The sequence below is a fragment of the Zosterops lateralis genome, assembly GCF_965231275.1.
Source record: "Zosterops lateralis genome assembly, chromosome: 9".
Classification (NCBI taxonomy): domain Eukaryota; kingdom Metazoa; phylum Chordata; class Aves; order Passeriformes; family Zosteropidae; genus Zosterops; species Zosterops lateralis.
The window spans coordinates 30,550,509-30,566,669 of record NC_139769.1 but is presented as its reverse complement, the minus strand read 5'-3'; the positions used below and the strand labels follow the sequence as shown (position 1 = coordinate 30,566,669).

General features: G+C 50.1%; 1 protein-coding gene across 7 annotated transcripts in view; it reads right to left on the bottom strand.

Annotated features, from left to right (window-relative positions):
- Nucleotides 1-2,678: 2,678 nt before the first annotated feature.
- PACS2 (phosphofurin acidic cluster sorting protein 2) overlaps nucleotides 2,679-16,161 on the bottom strand; it is a gene marked incomplete at its 5' end in the record, with an annotated part of 78,120 nt that continues 64,637 nt past the window's right edge. For 6 of the 7 annotated variants that reach the window (XM_083867144.1, XM_083867145.1, XM_083867146.1 and 3 more), the window contains 5 exons: nucleotides 2,679-7,376; nucleotides 8,325-8,438; nucleotides 10,526-10,752; nucleotides 13,887-14,022; nucleotides 15,180-15,222. In XM_083867144.1, coding sequence (XP_083723270.1) covers nucleotides 7,258-7,376; nucleotides 8,325-8,438; nucleotides 10,526-10,752; nucleotides 13,887-14,022; nucleotides 15,180-15,222 — 639 coding nt within the window. In that variant the 3' untranslated portion in view covers nucleotides 2,679-7,257. Of the gene's footprint in view, nucleotides 7,377-8,324; nucleotides 8,439-10,525; nucleotides 10,753-13,886; nucleotides 14,023-15,179; nucleotides 15,223-16,161 lie in introns of those variants that run through there. The other variant, XM_083867150.1, reaches the window with a different exon arrangement.

Here is a 16,161-nt window from a genome sequence, read left to right as displayed (position 1 = left end):
AAGTGCAGCAGTGAAGGTGACAGGCCATCCCCCCAAGGACTTCTCCATGCATGTGACCAAGACTGGGTGGTGAAGGTCAGTGAAAAGCTAGCGCTCTGATGGTCAGCAGAAGCAGATCTGGAGCACTGCTAGCCTCAGGCAAGGCAGGATGACTATACGTGGCTCCAGCACAGAGCTGGAGAGTCACCTAGTGTTACCCAAACTAGGGGACACCCCAGGACCCCTCCACACAGTCACATAGGTCAGGATGGCCAAAAAATATGTCATGAAACTCTTTGCTGGAGTAAGTGGTTAACAGTGCCAACAGTCATACCCTTTACTGAGCAGAGCTGCTGCCTGCACTCTCAACACTGCTTCTCACAAAGTACTGAAACACCTACATAAGACCACCCGAAACACTGACATCTGCCAAAATACATCTATTTTTCAGAAAGAAAAGGGCTCTTGTTAAAATTCACTTTGTGTATTAGGAAAACAACCCTACAACACCAAATCTCTGAGAGTCCTCAGATCCCAGGAGGGCACGGGGCTCTACTTTTATGTTCCCAGTGTGCATGAGGAGCACGGCTGAGTGAGGAAAACACTTCTGGGGGTGAAAATCGGTCAGCCAAAAAAGGTCGGTGCACCAGGGAGCACTGCCGTGATATTTCCTCCTTCCCGAGCCATCCGGGAAAGTGTGTGCCAGCACAGGCACCGGGCACACCGCAGGACATGAGGGTTGACCCTCCCCAGGCTGCTGCTGCAACTGCTCTGCCAAGCTGAAAATAATCCAGTAGGACACAGAAAAATTATCCAGAACAAATATTTACAAGTCACATCCCAGAGCACTTGGTAGTTGCACACGGAGAAGCGGACGGTCACATGGCGTTGACTACTTTTTCCAGATGCTAACTTGTCTTTTAAATGATAGCAACAAAAACATGTTGGATCTTCCCTGCTGTTCCTCTTCCAGGTTAAGCAGCAGCTGTGGTCAGGGCCAGGGTGTTGTGCAGTTGGAGGGAGGGAAGCTAAGAGCTGCCAGACTCAGCCTGGGACGGAAAGAGCTCTTGCCCCACCTCCCCCCACCCCATGGTGCCACCAACTCCCACCGTGCAAATCCAGACTTCCCAGAGGGCTTTTGGTGCATCCTGGCAGGGCCTGACTTGCGTTTGACATGTCTGCCATGGCAGTGAGGGTGCATATGATCTGAGAAACACCCAGACCCACAAAAGAAAGATGCCAGTGCTTTTGCTTTGAGAGCCCAGTCCTAGGCTGTGTGGCAGAAATTCATCTGTCCCAGTGCATGTGGATGAAGGAGGCTCTCCAGGTCCATTGCATGCAACGTGGTACACTCCGACCCAAAGTCGTTCTTGCTCCACCCAGCCCTCATTTCCTTCTCCTCTCTTCCAAGCAACAAGAGAGTGTGCCGAGTGCACTTGGCTTGGTGCTCTCTCTCCCTGCTGATGTGGGGTTGGTGCTCTGCTTTCCCCAGCAGCACACGAGCCTTTCCACCACCTCAGTCCCCTCCACTCTTTCATGTGCTGAGACAAATTCCTCTATGGGCTCTAAAAAGTGATGCTCAGGATGTGCTTCTTTCATACAGACAGGCCATCAGTGCAACTTTACAGCTGAACCTGTGCAGAAAATGCACAGCCAGAACACAGCCTTCACGTTTGTCTCCCCCAGCTCTCCCATGGTGCCTCCCCACCATTTCACCACCAGCCAGATCCCCTCCATGGCTTTAGGTGCTGTTTCTGCACTCCAGAGTACTGAGTTGGCCCTCTCCTAAGCTACCACCATTCCTCCTGCATGGAATGATCCAATGCCTGCTCTGTGCCACCATGTGTGTGTTTTGTGTCTCCTTCCAGCAAAGGGCTTGGGCCATAAATGCATCTGCACCTGGCCAGGCCGTGGAGAGCATCTAAGATATCAAGCAAGATTTGTGTCGAGAGCAGCCTGGCCTGCTCTGAGGGGCTCCCTTCAACTCAGCTCTTTGCTCTACCAGCTGTCATCCCTCCATCCCTCACCCTGGGGTCAGGACAGCACGAGGATACAGGCTGCTCTAGCACAGCATTCCCATTTCTGCCTCCAGCATCCTGGATCCTAAAGGACAGTGGCCACGGGCCCATTTCTCAAAATTTCTTCTTCACCTACCTTCCTCAAAACAACAGCTTAGCTCTCATCTTTCCTTCATCTCTCCACCCTCTGACTCCCCAGCGCCAAGCCCAGGTGCTCAGAACCCCAAACATCCCTGTCCCACAGTCCTCCCAGAAGCACACACAGCTTCAGGCTCCCACAGCCTCAGTCTTCCCCCCAAGATGCCCCCCTTGGTACCCCCAACACCACTCAATGCAGCCCCCAGATCAGAAACAGGCACCAGCCTGGTCCTTTCTTGCTGTGCAGAGGTGAGCACTGAGTGCTGGAGAGGGCTGTCATATCCAGGAGAGTGGCAGGAGATGAGCAGATCCTTCTGGGAAAGGAGGCAGCCAGGAGAACAGCAGGGCTTCAAAAACTACAGGAGAGCTCGGTGCCGGGAAGGACGTGCCAATCCACCACCTCTGCCCTGGAAGTGGCAGCTGGATAAATACCACAAGAGAACTGTTTCCTCCTGAAAACAACTGCCCCAGGCATGCCAGAGGAGCCTCTGCTGAGAGACAACTCAGGGAACGGGTGTGTGCTTTCATGTCCAGTTTTATTAGTGTTGCATTAGTACCATAAAATAGTTGACGAGGTTGAGCACATTGCGGTTTGTTCCAAAAAAAAGGCTATTTACATGTAATCTGTCTTCATAAAAAACAACCCTAGAACCCAAACAATACAACAATGAAACAGATGGGCAGCTTGAGAATCTACAAAGTGGTAACGTCCCCTCACGTGCCACGGTCCGACAAGCCTGGTGGCACGCAGCCCCAGAACTCAGGTGCTTCCCCACAGCTGGGGCACATCCGCAGCTGGGCAGGCAACACTCCAGCCACTGTCCAGACAAGGCTCCAACCAGCAGCTGACTGGATGTGGCCCCAGTACAGTGCTCTTCCTTAAGGAAACCAGCGACCTGCTGTTTTAAAAGTTGGCACATCCCCTCCTGCCCCAGTCTGTCCCAAAGCACCAGAGTGATCCTTCCTGCAGGAGCCGGCCCTTTCAGGAACATCGCCCATGAGAACACCATTGAAGAGGCTCCAGGAAACCACCAGGAGATGCTGCTGCTCATCTCTGGCCTTCTCCTGCCAGGTTAAGCCCAGGAGTGTCACAAAATGCCGCTACTCAAATATCTGCTGAGATAAGACCCTCTAGATGGAGGGGACAGACACTGCATCCAACCTAACTTCAGGAAAGCTCCAGGGCCCCAAGCCCTTTACAGCTGCATGGCAGGACTGTCTCAATCCCAACTGCCCAATCCCTTAGCACACCAAGCAGCAGGAAAAGACCACTGTTTCTGCTGCCTCTTGACATGATTTTCCTCTTAACCTTGGAGATTCTAGGTGCAACATCCTCTGCCCTGCACTCCAGTATTCCTGCCAACACATGCTGCTGGTGAGAAACACAACAGGGCCTTTGTTGCAATCACAGGTTAAGCACAGGGCAGTGAGGTTCCTAGCTGAGTGTGATGATGGAAAGCAAACAGGCACATCTCCTCAGCCCCAGAAACGTCCCAGCCACCTACCCCTGCCCTCTCTGCAGGATAAAGCCACAAGCTTTATCTCGTGTTCTAATTAGAGCAGCAAAACATAGTTAAAGAGACCATGGTTCTCCCCAAACTCATGTGTAATTCAGGAGGACTCTGCAGTTACTGCTGCAATGTAAACAGTGACAACTGAACCAGACAGGAGCTGCAGCACCGAGCGAAAACAGCCACATGGGATGTCCTTGACATCACCAGCACCACAGCAGAGCCAGCCCTGACTGAGTGCTGGCAGGGCTGAAACCCAGCCTTTGTCTCCAGGAAACTCAAGCTAGAGGACCAGGAAGCACTCAAGGTGCAACACGATGCCACAAAACTCTTCCACCTTTCATCAGCTCTCCGGAGCTGCTAAACTAGGTCAGCGTGGTGCAGCTCAGCACGGAGCCAGCCCGCTCCCCAGAGCTCAACCTCGAGCCAGACAGGAGCCTTGCCCACAGCAGCTGGGAAAGAAACCAGTGCTCTGAGAAGGTACAGCCTGAGGGGCAGGAGAGACTGGCCCTGTGGAGGGCTGGGGTGAGCTCTGGGACACAGAGAAAGGGACACACCAGGGGACACCACCTTCAAAGCACCTCCTGGCTGGAGATCCACTCAGGTGCTGCCCACCCTAGGCTCTGCCTTTGCTGTCAGACCACACAACTCCAAAGCAAGACCAACATGGGAGAGAGGCCCTCTGAATTTCATGTGAGATGTACCTTCCCTGCCCAAACTCTCCAGAGCTGAACACAGAGTAGTGCTGTCTCTGCTCTAAGCCATTCTTCTGCACTCACTGATGTGACCATGACCACCCCACCCTGGAGGCTGGCACAGCTCTGCAGGCACGGGCCCACTGCTGCCCCAGAAACTCTTCCTGGTCCCACAGTGAGGATCCCTCAAGTCAGGGGACCTCGCTCACAGCATGGTCCCCCCAGAAACTGTTGGGGAAGTTGGGAAGGCATGAGACCTGAAATCAGTCACTCATTCATGGCACCAGGTCTAAAGCTCCTTCCCAAAACAGTCTGAGCCATGTGCTTTGGCACTCATTTTTTTTTTTTTTGAGATAGAAACCTGTATCTACTCCAGACAGAGAAAGAAACAGCTGCACAAAGTGGCTCCGCAGGAGAAATAACACAGGCACAACAACCTGATCAGAGCTGTGCCAACAAATTTGCATGCCAGCCCTTGCCTCCAGGGCCAGGAAACACCACAGCCACTCTGGGCACACAGCTGCCAACAGGCAGGCCCAGCCTGCCATTGCTGGACTCTCTCTGGGATAACAAGGCTGAGAAGTCGGGATGTTTTCTTGCACAGAAGATGCATTTCAGAGCAACAACAGCTTTCCACAGGGAAGAAATCAAGCCCTCATGTGTACAGAGAGTCTCCCAATGAATTTGCTTGTATAAAGTTAGAACAAAACACAAACCAACATGAAATGCAACAAGCAGAAGTGTTTCTCTCACACGTACACACACACACACAGAGTACAGCAGGGCAACACACATTTGATAGGCAGGACTCTGGAAACCCTGTCCTAGCTACCAGGTTTTTTCTTTACAGTAGGTTGAAATACAAAGAGGAGCACAGTGATAGTTCTCCCCTCACCCCCCAGTAAACAAAATTATTGCAATTGGTCAGTCCACCCACCTCTGCAGCAGCAGCACCACCAGAGCTGCCCAGGCTGCACACAGCTAGAAACCAGCCCAATCACCCTTGTCACACCAGCGTGAGATTCGAGGGAGAAATCACACTCTGACTAATCTCCTTTACAGAGCTTTCTTTTTTTGATGCAACAGCCTCAATAAAGATGTGATGTGCTTATATACCCTCTCCCACGCTGTCGCTGCTAGGCAACGCTACCCAGCCCCAGAGCATCAGCTCAGGTCACCCAAAAACATCAGCTGAGGGACATGACAACATCCCCACTACAGCCAGGGGCCAGCACACAGCAGGCAGGAAGAACAAAGTATTGCAGCTGGACGGCGTGTCCTGCCCAGCAGTGTGCCATCAGGCCAGGGACAGTGCCCTCCTCCCCTGCATGGTTTGAAGGGAATACCCAGTCCCTGGTCACATAGGTTGCCCTTGTGCTGGAAAGGGTTTCATGACATCAGCTGGTGAAGCAGCCCGAGCTGCAACAGGCACAAGTTCCAGCTCTCTCCTCAGAGCCTCCCTGCTAGCAGAGCACACCACCAGTACCTGCCCAATGGAACCTGGGTGGTCCCCACGCAGAGCAGGACCTGCCGTGCAGTGCAGAGGGGGTTCTCCAAGCCTTCAAAAATCCAAGGGTAAGGGATTAGGTAAAAAAAAAAAAAAAAAAAAAGCATCACTGCTCTCAGAAAGTGCCTTCAAGAAATGATCACTGAGCCTGGCCTGCTTGCAAGGAGAGGGACCCAAAAGGACACATCAGAAATTTCAGTCCCTTACCCTGAAATGCCAGAGATGTCTGTTTTTCCACATGGCAACAACACCCTGCTCCCCATAGCCCACCCAGCACCTGACAGAGCAGCCTGTACTACCTCAGGTGTGCAGTGTGACACATGGGCAGGAAGGCAGCTGGACATGCAGAGTGCCTGGCTGGCTTCCAGTCCAGCCGCAACAGTGATGCATCACTCCACAGAAAACAGCTCATCTTCCTGGGTTTGTGGGGGGAGTTTCGGCAAATTAATATTTTTCCTATTAATTTTTGGTTTTATTTTATTTCTTTTTTTTTTTTTTTTTTTTTTTTTAGAAAGCAGTAAAAAAAATCTGCAGCTGTTAAAAAAAATCCTTTCCCTTTCAAGGCTGGACAAGGCTTTATTGACAGGTAAATAATCGGTGTGAGTATGTAAATAGCAGCGACCCCACTGTCGTGGTGCCCCTCAGCAGTACAGCCAGCTGGGGAACACAGAGACTGGCTCGGTTTGGTCATTGTCAAAGACCTGGGACATGGGAGTTTCCTTACACTTTGTGTTTTCCTAATTCCTGTTCCTGCCCAACCCTCCTCAGGCATCGCTTCAGCACAAACACCTGCCCGTCCGCGTGGCAGGCTCCATGCTCCAAAGGGGATCTCCTCTCCAGACCTCCCTAACTCTGCAAGTGGCTTGTTTTCCACACTGAACAATTGAACTCCCTCCAGACTCGCTGATCTCTCATCCTTTGGCAGCAGGAAGAAAGACTGGCCATCCTTTTCTCCTAGAAATACAGAGCGGAGGCCAAATGCACCATAACACACATGATCTTCTGCAAAATCTGTTTGAGCTGATCCACGGCTCCCCCAGCCCACTCACACCAATGAGGTCTCAGGTTAATAAGCAGTGCAGTTACTCAGCTATCTGCTCGTAAGTGGTAGGTGTTCTTGGGCAGGTTGCCTGCTCCTGACAACTCCCCCATGACTTCACGTTGTCAGCACATCTATATTTAAGACTGGTTTGTTTGGTTTGGTTTTTGTTGCCTTTGTTTAAAGGGGTTTCCTTCCTTTGTAGTAAATTTAAGAGTTAATAGAAAAAAGTAATTCAAAATAATCCAAGCACATCTGTAATTAATTCTGCAGGAGAGGGCAGAGTGATGCGAGTCAGAGTTGGCACGCAGTTCCTGGCTCCTGGTGTGCAGTCCTCGGGATGGGCAGAAGGTTCCTGTGCCGAGCACAGCTAGAAGTTAGATTTGGAGTGTCCAAATATGCAGATGGGAAAGTGCTTGACATGAGAGGACCATTGTGCTGCCAGCTGAAAGAACTTGACGTCGTTCCACTCCACCCCATCGATCAGGACTGCCGGGGAGGGTAAAAAGAGAGGAGAGTTAGAAAACACCAAGGGGAAGTTGCCAGCCTGAGGCAGCTTTGCCAGAAGTCCTCTTGCAGTCGGCAGAGGGAGGCCTGGCCACACTCAGCTACTCTGCCCCACCCAGCTGCACACATGGGGAGAAAGGCTCAGGAGCACACTAGCTTTAGGGAGAGCAGCTCGGATTGTTGTTCCGGCATCACTCACTGACACCAGAGCTCCCCACACTGCTGATTTCAGCGTCACCTGATCCGGCTTCTCAGCTTTCCTAAGCACACTTCATTTTCTTTTTTGGGCAAATGCACTCTTACAGAGATGGACATCAGTCTCTCCTCACTGGCACTCTCACCAGGACATCTCTGTCTCCCAAAGAGGTGACACATATCCTGTGATCACCCCTCATATCTGCCAGTCTCACAGGGATGGGGTCAGGATTAAGGAGGTGACGCAAGCAGGTCCCTCTGTTGGGGACTACTTACTGAACAGGCTACAAGGGTATTTTTGCTACTGGATGCCCAGCTCCACTGACAGACACTCCAGGTCTGTCTACAAGATGCATATATGGCTCCTGCTGTGGCATGAGCACGGGCCAGTGTCCTGCCCAGAGGAGCAGCCACAGTATCACCGTTTGCCACCAATCAATCCTTGCACCAGATGTGCAAGAGAAACAGGGGATGACATAGAGGGGAATGGAGTCCTGTTCAATCCTTGTCCTCATCCAGATCATTGACTCAGAGCTAGCAAAAAGAGGATTTTCCCACAGCCCAGACCTATTAAAGCACTCCCCCGTGCTGGACACACTGAAGCCCATTCCCCAGGAATATCCCCATCATGCTGGCTCCAGGGCACAGCGCAGGACACCAGCTCAGCTCTTCGCCTGGAAGACAATTACAGCATGTGAGCCTTACCCAGCACTCAAAGGGATGCACTGCACTCACCACGCAGCATGTTCTGCTGATGTTTCGCTGTGCAAATCAACCTGCTGATTCCTTCAATACACTGGCTCTTTGACTCAACCTCCTTGTCCTTTGTTTTCTTGGGCAAAAACATCACTGGAAGAAAAGCAAACCAGCACAAGGTGAATCTATGCCACTCACAGGAGCTGCAGTGATTCTTGTCTGAGTTTTTGCATTTAAACATTCATGTCTGAAAATTCCTACTCCAAAGATCCTCCCATTTTGGCAGGAGTTTGTCAGTGCTAAGCACCATCACTGATGCACATGAGCATCTTATCCCGAAATATCTCTGTGTGAAGCCTTCCCATCTCATAAGCCTGACGCCAAAGGGCACCTTCAGGTAACTCCTGCTCTGTTGGGACACTATGCAGGGAAAACTTCAGCATCTGCAGTGCCAGGTTTGCTGCACTGACTGTGGCCAACACAGCCTGGGCTGCACAGACACCTTGAGAGCAGGAGGGATTACAAAATGGGGGCAGCTGGTGGGTAGAAAAGGCAAAAGGAGAACTAAAAAAGGGTCCAGTTCTCCAAGAACTGTCCAAATGCATGAGCAAAGATGTACAAACTGGTTTCACAAAAGCTGGTGCTGTTGAGCACCTCTGCTGCAGGCCGGGCCACCCTCAGGGAAGAACATTTGGAGTGCCTCAGGATTGCCTCTCCCAAAAGCATGACACTTACAAAGGATGACACCAGGAGTGGCAGCTCCAGCGCCAGCAGGGTCACAGCTGTGCTAGCCTGGCAGTGACTTGGCTGCAGGGTTGTGCACCCATGTCCTGCAGTCCAGGAGGCTCTGCCAGCCTTCTCTCAGAGTCCACCAGGAATGACTCCCAGGCCCACAGTTAGAGGATGTTGTGAAGGACAACTACTGGCAGCCAAAACGTAAATGCAGAACTGCCTTGCTGCTTCCTTGAAAATAATTGGTTGCAGAGCTGTTCTCAGTATCTAAATTGTTTCACATTACCAAGGCCAGAAGCAAACACAAAATCACTGACAACATTCAAAATGCCACTTTGTTAGTTTGCTTTGAGAAAATAAAGCCATGAGTTTAAGAGCAGGAGAGTATTTGTCTTCTACTTCCTTTTGACCCACAGAGCATTCTATACAAAAACATAAGAATTATAAAATCATGGAATTTCTGAGGTTGGAAAAGATCTCCAGGTGTGGGTCAAGATTGCATCACTACATCCAGGGTCATTGAATTGAACTGCTAATCTAACACTGCCAACTGCATCACTAAACCATGTCCCCAAGTGCCGCATCTACACATCTTTTAAATACCTCCAAGCATGTAGGGTGGTGGCTTCACCACTGCTCTGGGCGGCCCATTTTAGGGCTTCACAACCCTTTTGGTGAAGAAATTTTTCCTAATAGCTAATCTAAGTCTCCTCTGGCAAAACTTGAGGCTACTTCCTCATTACCTGGGAGAAGAGACTGACTCCTGCCTTGCTCCAATCTCCTTTCAGGTAGTGGTAGAGAGTGATACGGTCACTTTGAGCCTCCTTCTCTCTGGGCTGAACACCCCCAGTTCCCTCAGTGGCTCCTCCCAGGACTTTGCTCCAGGTTCTGAATCACCCCACTGGTGCTTGTGTGGGGGTGGGTACAGGAGGAGAGTGGGAGGCCCTAGACTCCAGTTCAGGGGGTACTCCTGTTTTGTCACCTCACAGGGATCTGCAATACTTGCTGGGTTTCTGTTTTCCCTTACATGCCTTTTTTATTCTCTGTGGCTCTTTTGAGCTAAAGGCTTATAGGATGGAGATATCATCCCAGAAAATACAGCTGTCCCAAGTTTCCAGCCAACTGCCAGAAAGGAGGGGCTCATTTACCCTCACTGGTGGTTGGGGCATAAACTGCCTTTTATCTAATCCAATATCCCAAAACAAAACCAGCAGGGTCCCAAGGAACACAGGGAAACTGTCCAGGCATGGCCTTCTGCATGTCCTTGCTCTGTCCTCACTTTGTTCTTTTGGGATGTACCATCTTAGCTGTTCAGCCATCAGAGTGAACACAACCCCCTTTTACCAAGCACATAGGAACAACCCTTTCAAACCCTATCACTTTATGCAGTCACTTCTCATCAACTGATTAGGATTTTGGGAATAAAAATAGGACTGAGGTGCTGTAATCCAGCACTGATAAGTCAGGCAGCTCTGGAGCAGCAGGACAGGGACAGATGGACACCTTACCTTTTTTGTTTTTTTCTTTTGTCACAACAGTCATGGACATGGTTGGCATGGTGGCGATCTCACCGCTGGCAGGCAACCTGCTGACCTGGAGGGACCGGAAAGTGCATTTCAGTGTGTTTTTGGTAGTGGAGGGGTCCTTCTTCTCCGGGTCTCTCTTCCTGTCCACAGGTGGAGCTGCAATCCAGTAATCCACCTGCAGGCCCATCAACTCAGCACCGAGGCCCTGGCTGGAAACAAGAGGAGGTGGTAATTTCTGCACGCCTCTCAGCAGGGCTGCCATTCCCATTAAGAGGATAAACAGCTGGCTCTTTGGGAAATCAGGCAGTGACATTTCATAGTGAGACTCAGCAATTACAGAAGCCCAAGAAGTCAGCCCTGAGAGATGCAGCCTGGGTCTCATTGCACAGAATGTCAGTGAGCCGAGACAAGCTGCAGTCCTGCTGACCTGACCTGCTGCAGTCACGAGGGTGAGCAGTGGGGAAGGGAGCACACAAGTACTTCCCTTAGACGATGCTGAGTTCAATGACACAGCAGCAAAGGCAGCTCCTGAGATGGCCCAGATTACTTCGTCTTTGAGTGGGGAAAAAAGGCTGTAAGCACCTTGCTGCTGCCTCCTAAGCACTGATGAGTAACTGTCCAGGCACAGCACTGCCAAAACCAACTCTCAGCTTGGATTAACATAGCCCTGGTAGGCACTGAGTTCCCAGTCTCCCTGACTTGGCTTTCTGCAATTGCCTGCCGTCAAGCCTTGCCACTTGCTGGGGAATTCCACTGTTGGAAAAAAAATATTCTGCCAGCCCTGTGATGTTTGCTAAACAACAGCAGGTTTCAGGATATGCTCTGTTGTTGAAAACTCCTGTGCATCATGTGGTTACGGCCATGCATCACCAAAACATGCTGCCAGCCTTTCACTGAGCCAGCAAAGGTAAGATGAGCAGCCTGGGAAGCTCCAGCCCCTGCTGCCCCTGCCTCTCACTGCTAACCCTGAGGGGAGCAGGGCTTCATCATTCAGCAGACCTACAAGTGACAGCCTATACTTCTTCCTATACGGTGACAATCAGTGTTGAATAATACACAAGTACTAGACAAAAACCTAAATTTATCTAGCAGTCTGTGTCCCCAGTTTGAGAAATGGCAGTTGTTAGGGAAGATGAATCTGTGATCTTGAATGAAATATGCATCCCTCTGCACCACCCGTCTAATAAGAAACTCAAGGTAAAACAAGGACATCCCATCATTACAGTTCTCTCAGCAAATAATTTCCTTTTCTTTGCCATTTATTCAGCTAAAAGTCAGACTGCAAAGCAGAGCTCATCTTTGATGACTAAAACCAGATTTTTGGTTCTCAGGGCAATATTCAGAAGTGAAATTCTTTAAGGATGATGCTTTGGAGATGCTGCTTTAAGTTTTAAGGCTCCTTTGCATCACATTTCTCAACTCAGTTATAAAGACAAAACATACTAATATTCACTAGGCCTAGGCAAGATTTTATGTTCCATTCCCAGTTAAACACACAGCTTAATCATTCAGTTTGGGTTATCTTCCACCCTGTGCTGTCACTTATGGACTGAAGGAGATGGAATAAAGTTGAACCTACACTTTTTATTACTTGATGACTTTACCACACAGTATGAAACCAAAAAGTATCAGATTCCTAGAGCTGGGATATCAGCTTCAGATTTATCACATCCAAGGCTCGCTACTTTAATACCCTACGCTCGTGTGGCACCAGTTCCCAAGCCACTTCCACCTTTGGAAAGCCCATACACAAAGCTCACAAGTAAGGATTCAGCTCTGCTCCCCAGCTCTCTGCACTGCCAGCCAGCTGCTGCTGGGGCATACACGGCTCTCCTGCCATCAGACCACAGGGACACACCAGAAGGAGCCTAGGGAACTGGGCCCCTGGCACAGGTGAACAGGTACTAGCACCATACAGTGCTGGGCACTTAAACTGGCACATTCACATCTCCATTTCCTCCTGTTAAAAGGGAACTCTTAAGCCAGTTTAAGAAGTCAGAGGTTAAAGGTCCTTGCAGGGAACTCTGGGGTCGGATGAAAGGTTCCCATTTGGTCTCCAACAGGGACAGCAGGGGATGCTACTTAGGGAGAGCATATCAGCCCAGCCTCAGAGCATGCCCTGGCACTTCCTCAGCTTGACAATCACAGGATTAGGGATGCTAGAGGGAACATCCCTGAAACATCCTTTAGTAGCCATTAATGGATCTGCTGTCTGTGAATTTGTCTGACCCCTCTTTGATCTGCTGCTGCCACAGAAGCAGCAGAGGCAGACATGGTCCCTTCCCTTCTCCCTTTTAACTGAGCTCTTGCAGTGTCACTGTGTGCCCCCAGCTCTTGTGCCACAGGCTTCAGAGAACCCCAGAACTGTCGGGGTTGAGAGACCTTTAGGGATGATCTGTCCAACCCTCCTGATAAGGCATAGTCACCTGGAACTGGTGACACAGGGATGTATCCAGGTGGCTTTGGGATGTCTCCAGAGAGGGAGACTCCACAACCTCCCTGGGCACCTGTTCCAGTGCTCTGCCACCCTCTACAAAACTTTGCACAACTTGAGTGGCTTGTCGCTTTCCCCTCCTCTGCTAAACTAAAGAGTCCAAATGCTTCTAGTTTCCCCTTGTCACAAGACTGCTGCTATGTTCCCTTAGAGGTTATGGGGAGTTAACAAAATCAAGGGGAACTTCACCAAGTGCCTCTGAGTACTAGGACTGCACACAAAGTGTTAAACAGCTAAGCCATCTTTTTCTGCAGCAACAAAATGAAGAGTCCTGGCCAGGGCAAGTCCTACTGGCATTTTTCTATGGGTTTCCTCCCTTCACCCCTAAAAAATTCAGCTAAACCAGGGCTTAGTATTACCTATAGGTGCAGTCCTCTTGCTGTTCAGATATGCTTTCAGGCCCACACATGAATGGGAGCTGCAGTTCCACCTTACAACTGCCAGCACTACCCTCACAGAGAAAGTCATCAGCTCCTTCAAAAGTCACTCTGACCTTCCACTCACTTGGCCATTACAAACATAAGAATCATGAGGGATTAGCCGGGCACCCAGGTGTGCTAAGAGTCAGTAATTTTTTTGAATACATACCTTCCCGAGTGAATCCTGCCCTTGAGACATGCAGCCTTCCTACTAAGTGCAAAATGCCCCCTGCCCTAGCCAGCTCCTTATCAGCCTCAGCAAGTACACAATCACTCCAGAGGCAAAAGAGGTGACGGGGAAAGGTGACAACTCCAAATGTTTGCTGGGGATGAAGGAAAAACTACAGGTTTTCCTCTGGAGGAGTTCTCTGCCATGTGTATGCCAGATAAGCCAGCCAATGGAGCTGTAAGGAGACAAAACATGGTTTACCTTGGGGACGAGAAGCTGCCTGTAACAGACGGTGAGGAAGGGGGCGTGGGGGTGGCCTCTTTCACAGCAGGAGACACGGAAGGCGGGGTGGAAGAAAGGACAATGGAGCTTGAGGGAGCTGCATCATCAGAGTCACCTTAAAAAAAGGAAGTCAAACTGTTTATCTGGGTTTGTCTCACAGCACAGAGCACTGGGATAAAGCTCAGTCTCCTTGTCCATGCTCCTGCTGCACAGGCTTATTCAGATTCAATCCAGAGGTCAGTTGGCCCATCAGTTCTGACTGGCTCCACACTTCTGAGGGGCTTTGTACATCTGGGTACAAGGCAGGCACAGACACTGACAGTCCTCGCCATTCCTTATTTGGCATCTGCTCTCCTAGGGGTTTGCTCCCAGCTGATTGAGCCTCCTGCACAGCCACAGCCCAGCTCATTGATCTCCTACAGGGAATCCCCCTGCAACCACTGCAGGGCAGCACTACTCCTGGAATCCAGTACCTCTGGGCGATCACAGGGATCTCCCCATTCCACCTGCCTTCACCCTCCACAACCAAGGTTTCCTCCCCTTTAGGATGGTGGGAGAACTGTGGCAGCAAGGAATGACCCACAGAAGGGCTGCCTACATGAACAAACCTGTGTGTAACCCAGGCCACAAGAATCTGGGTTTGACAGTGATGCAATACAAGAAACAATCCCAACAGAAAGAAAACAATATTCTGTGCATATGAAGGAGGGAAAAAAATTTCTCATTGACAAAATAGTATCATTCCACGACTGTGTATGTAGACAGACAGTATCCTGTATATCAGCTTTGAACTCCCCCAATAAAAAATAAATGGGTCTAAAATGTTGCCCACCCTGAAGTGCACAGGCACTGAGAACAATTTCATTCAGCAACTGAGCCCACTGCAGGGAGACAGGCATGAACTTCTGATGAACTGCCTCCTCAGGCTGAACCAGGAACCTCAAACAACTGTAACAGTGAATCCACCCCATTGACAGCGTTAGAAAAATGATGTTTGCACAAACGTGAGAGTAGAGCTTCCCTGGATGTAGGTGTGGCAATTTCATGTGGCCTGAAGCTCCATTTAAAGTAACAAGAAAAAAGGGCCTCTCCCAAGAGAGAGGGCTCTTCTTCTGCAGACAAAGCACTGGGAGCTAATAAAATCCAATTCCACCTCACAGTGCTCCAAGGCATCAGCAATGGACAAGGATGAAAGACATGAATCTGCTCAGCCTATGAAGTCAGGCTCCCACCTGCTGTAGGACAAAGAAAGCAACACAAGATGTTCCTTACCCGATGTTGCAGAAGATTGTTCCACTATTCCAACCTTCACCACCTAAAGGGGGCAAAACAGAAGAGCTCTATCAAACAAGAGCCCCCTGAACTTCAGGAACCCAAACCCAGCATTGAGCTCATCTCTGCACTCTCCGTGGCACTGTCCCTGCAGTCAGAGAAGTTGAGTCCTCTAAAGCCAGGCAGGTCCTGGCAATGTCCAGCCAAGCAGTATCAGCTCACATCCCTTACCTGACCCACACAAAGGAAGGCACAGATCCTGCAGAGCTGTCATAGACCTGCCCAGCTCTGCACAGCCCATCAGCTCCAAGCAATGGCAACTCCAGGGAGGAGAAAGGCTCAGAAATATCCCTTCAGCACTTCCTTGATGCACCTGCTAAGTTACAGACACGCTGCTTCCATTGCTCAGGAGCAGCCACTTCCAGGGTGCAGCATAGTTGGGGTTTGTTAGGAAACCACAGAAGCAACAAAGTACAGTTTCTGTTCAGAGTTATCTATTCTCTAAACAAGGGAAGCGTCCAACAAAGAAGATAGAGCCCCTACCAAAGCCTTTGGAGGCAAACAGGGACAAACCACCACATGGAGAGGTCAGAACAATCCAGATCACACTGTAGTAAGGGCACAAATATGTGTGGCCAGTCACCAGCTGGCACATTAATGATAAATGTCACTGGCAATAACTTGTGGAACAGAACATGCTGCAAGCAAACTCCCAAGAACACACTATGCCTAGAAAGATAAACTGGCCCTTGGTGATATGAAAGCAGAGACCTTCTGCAGTGATAATCTGCTATGGTACATGGGGATCATCACTCTCAACTGTGCAGAGAAGAAGCCTTTTTAAGGTCCTTAAGAAACTTGTAGCCAGGGCTAATGTCAACCCTATACAAATGCTGACAAATGGGAAAGAGCTGCAAAGGGAGCGCTCAGGTGAATAAAACCTGTTTTAGAATGAGAAATTATGTCACACAGACTATGTAGT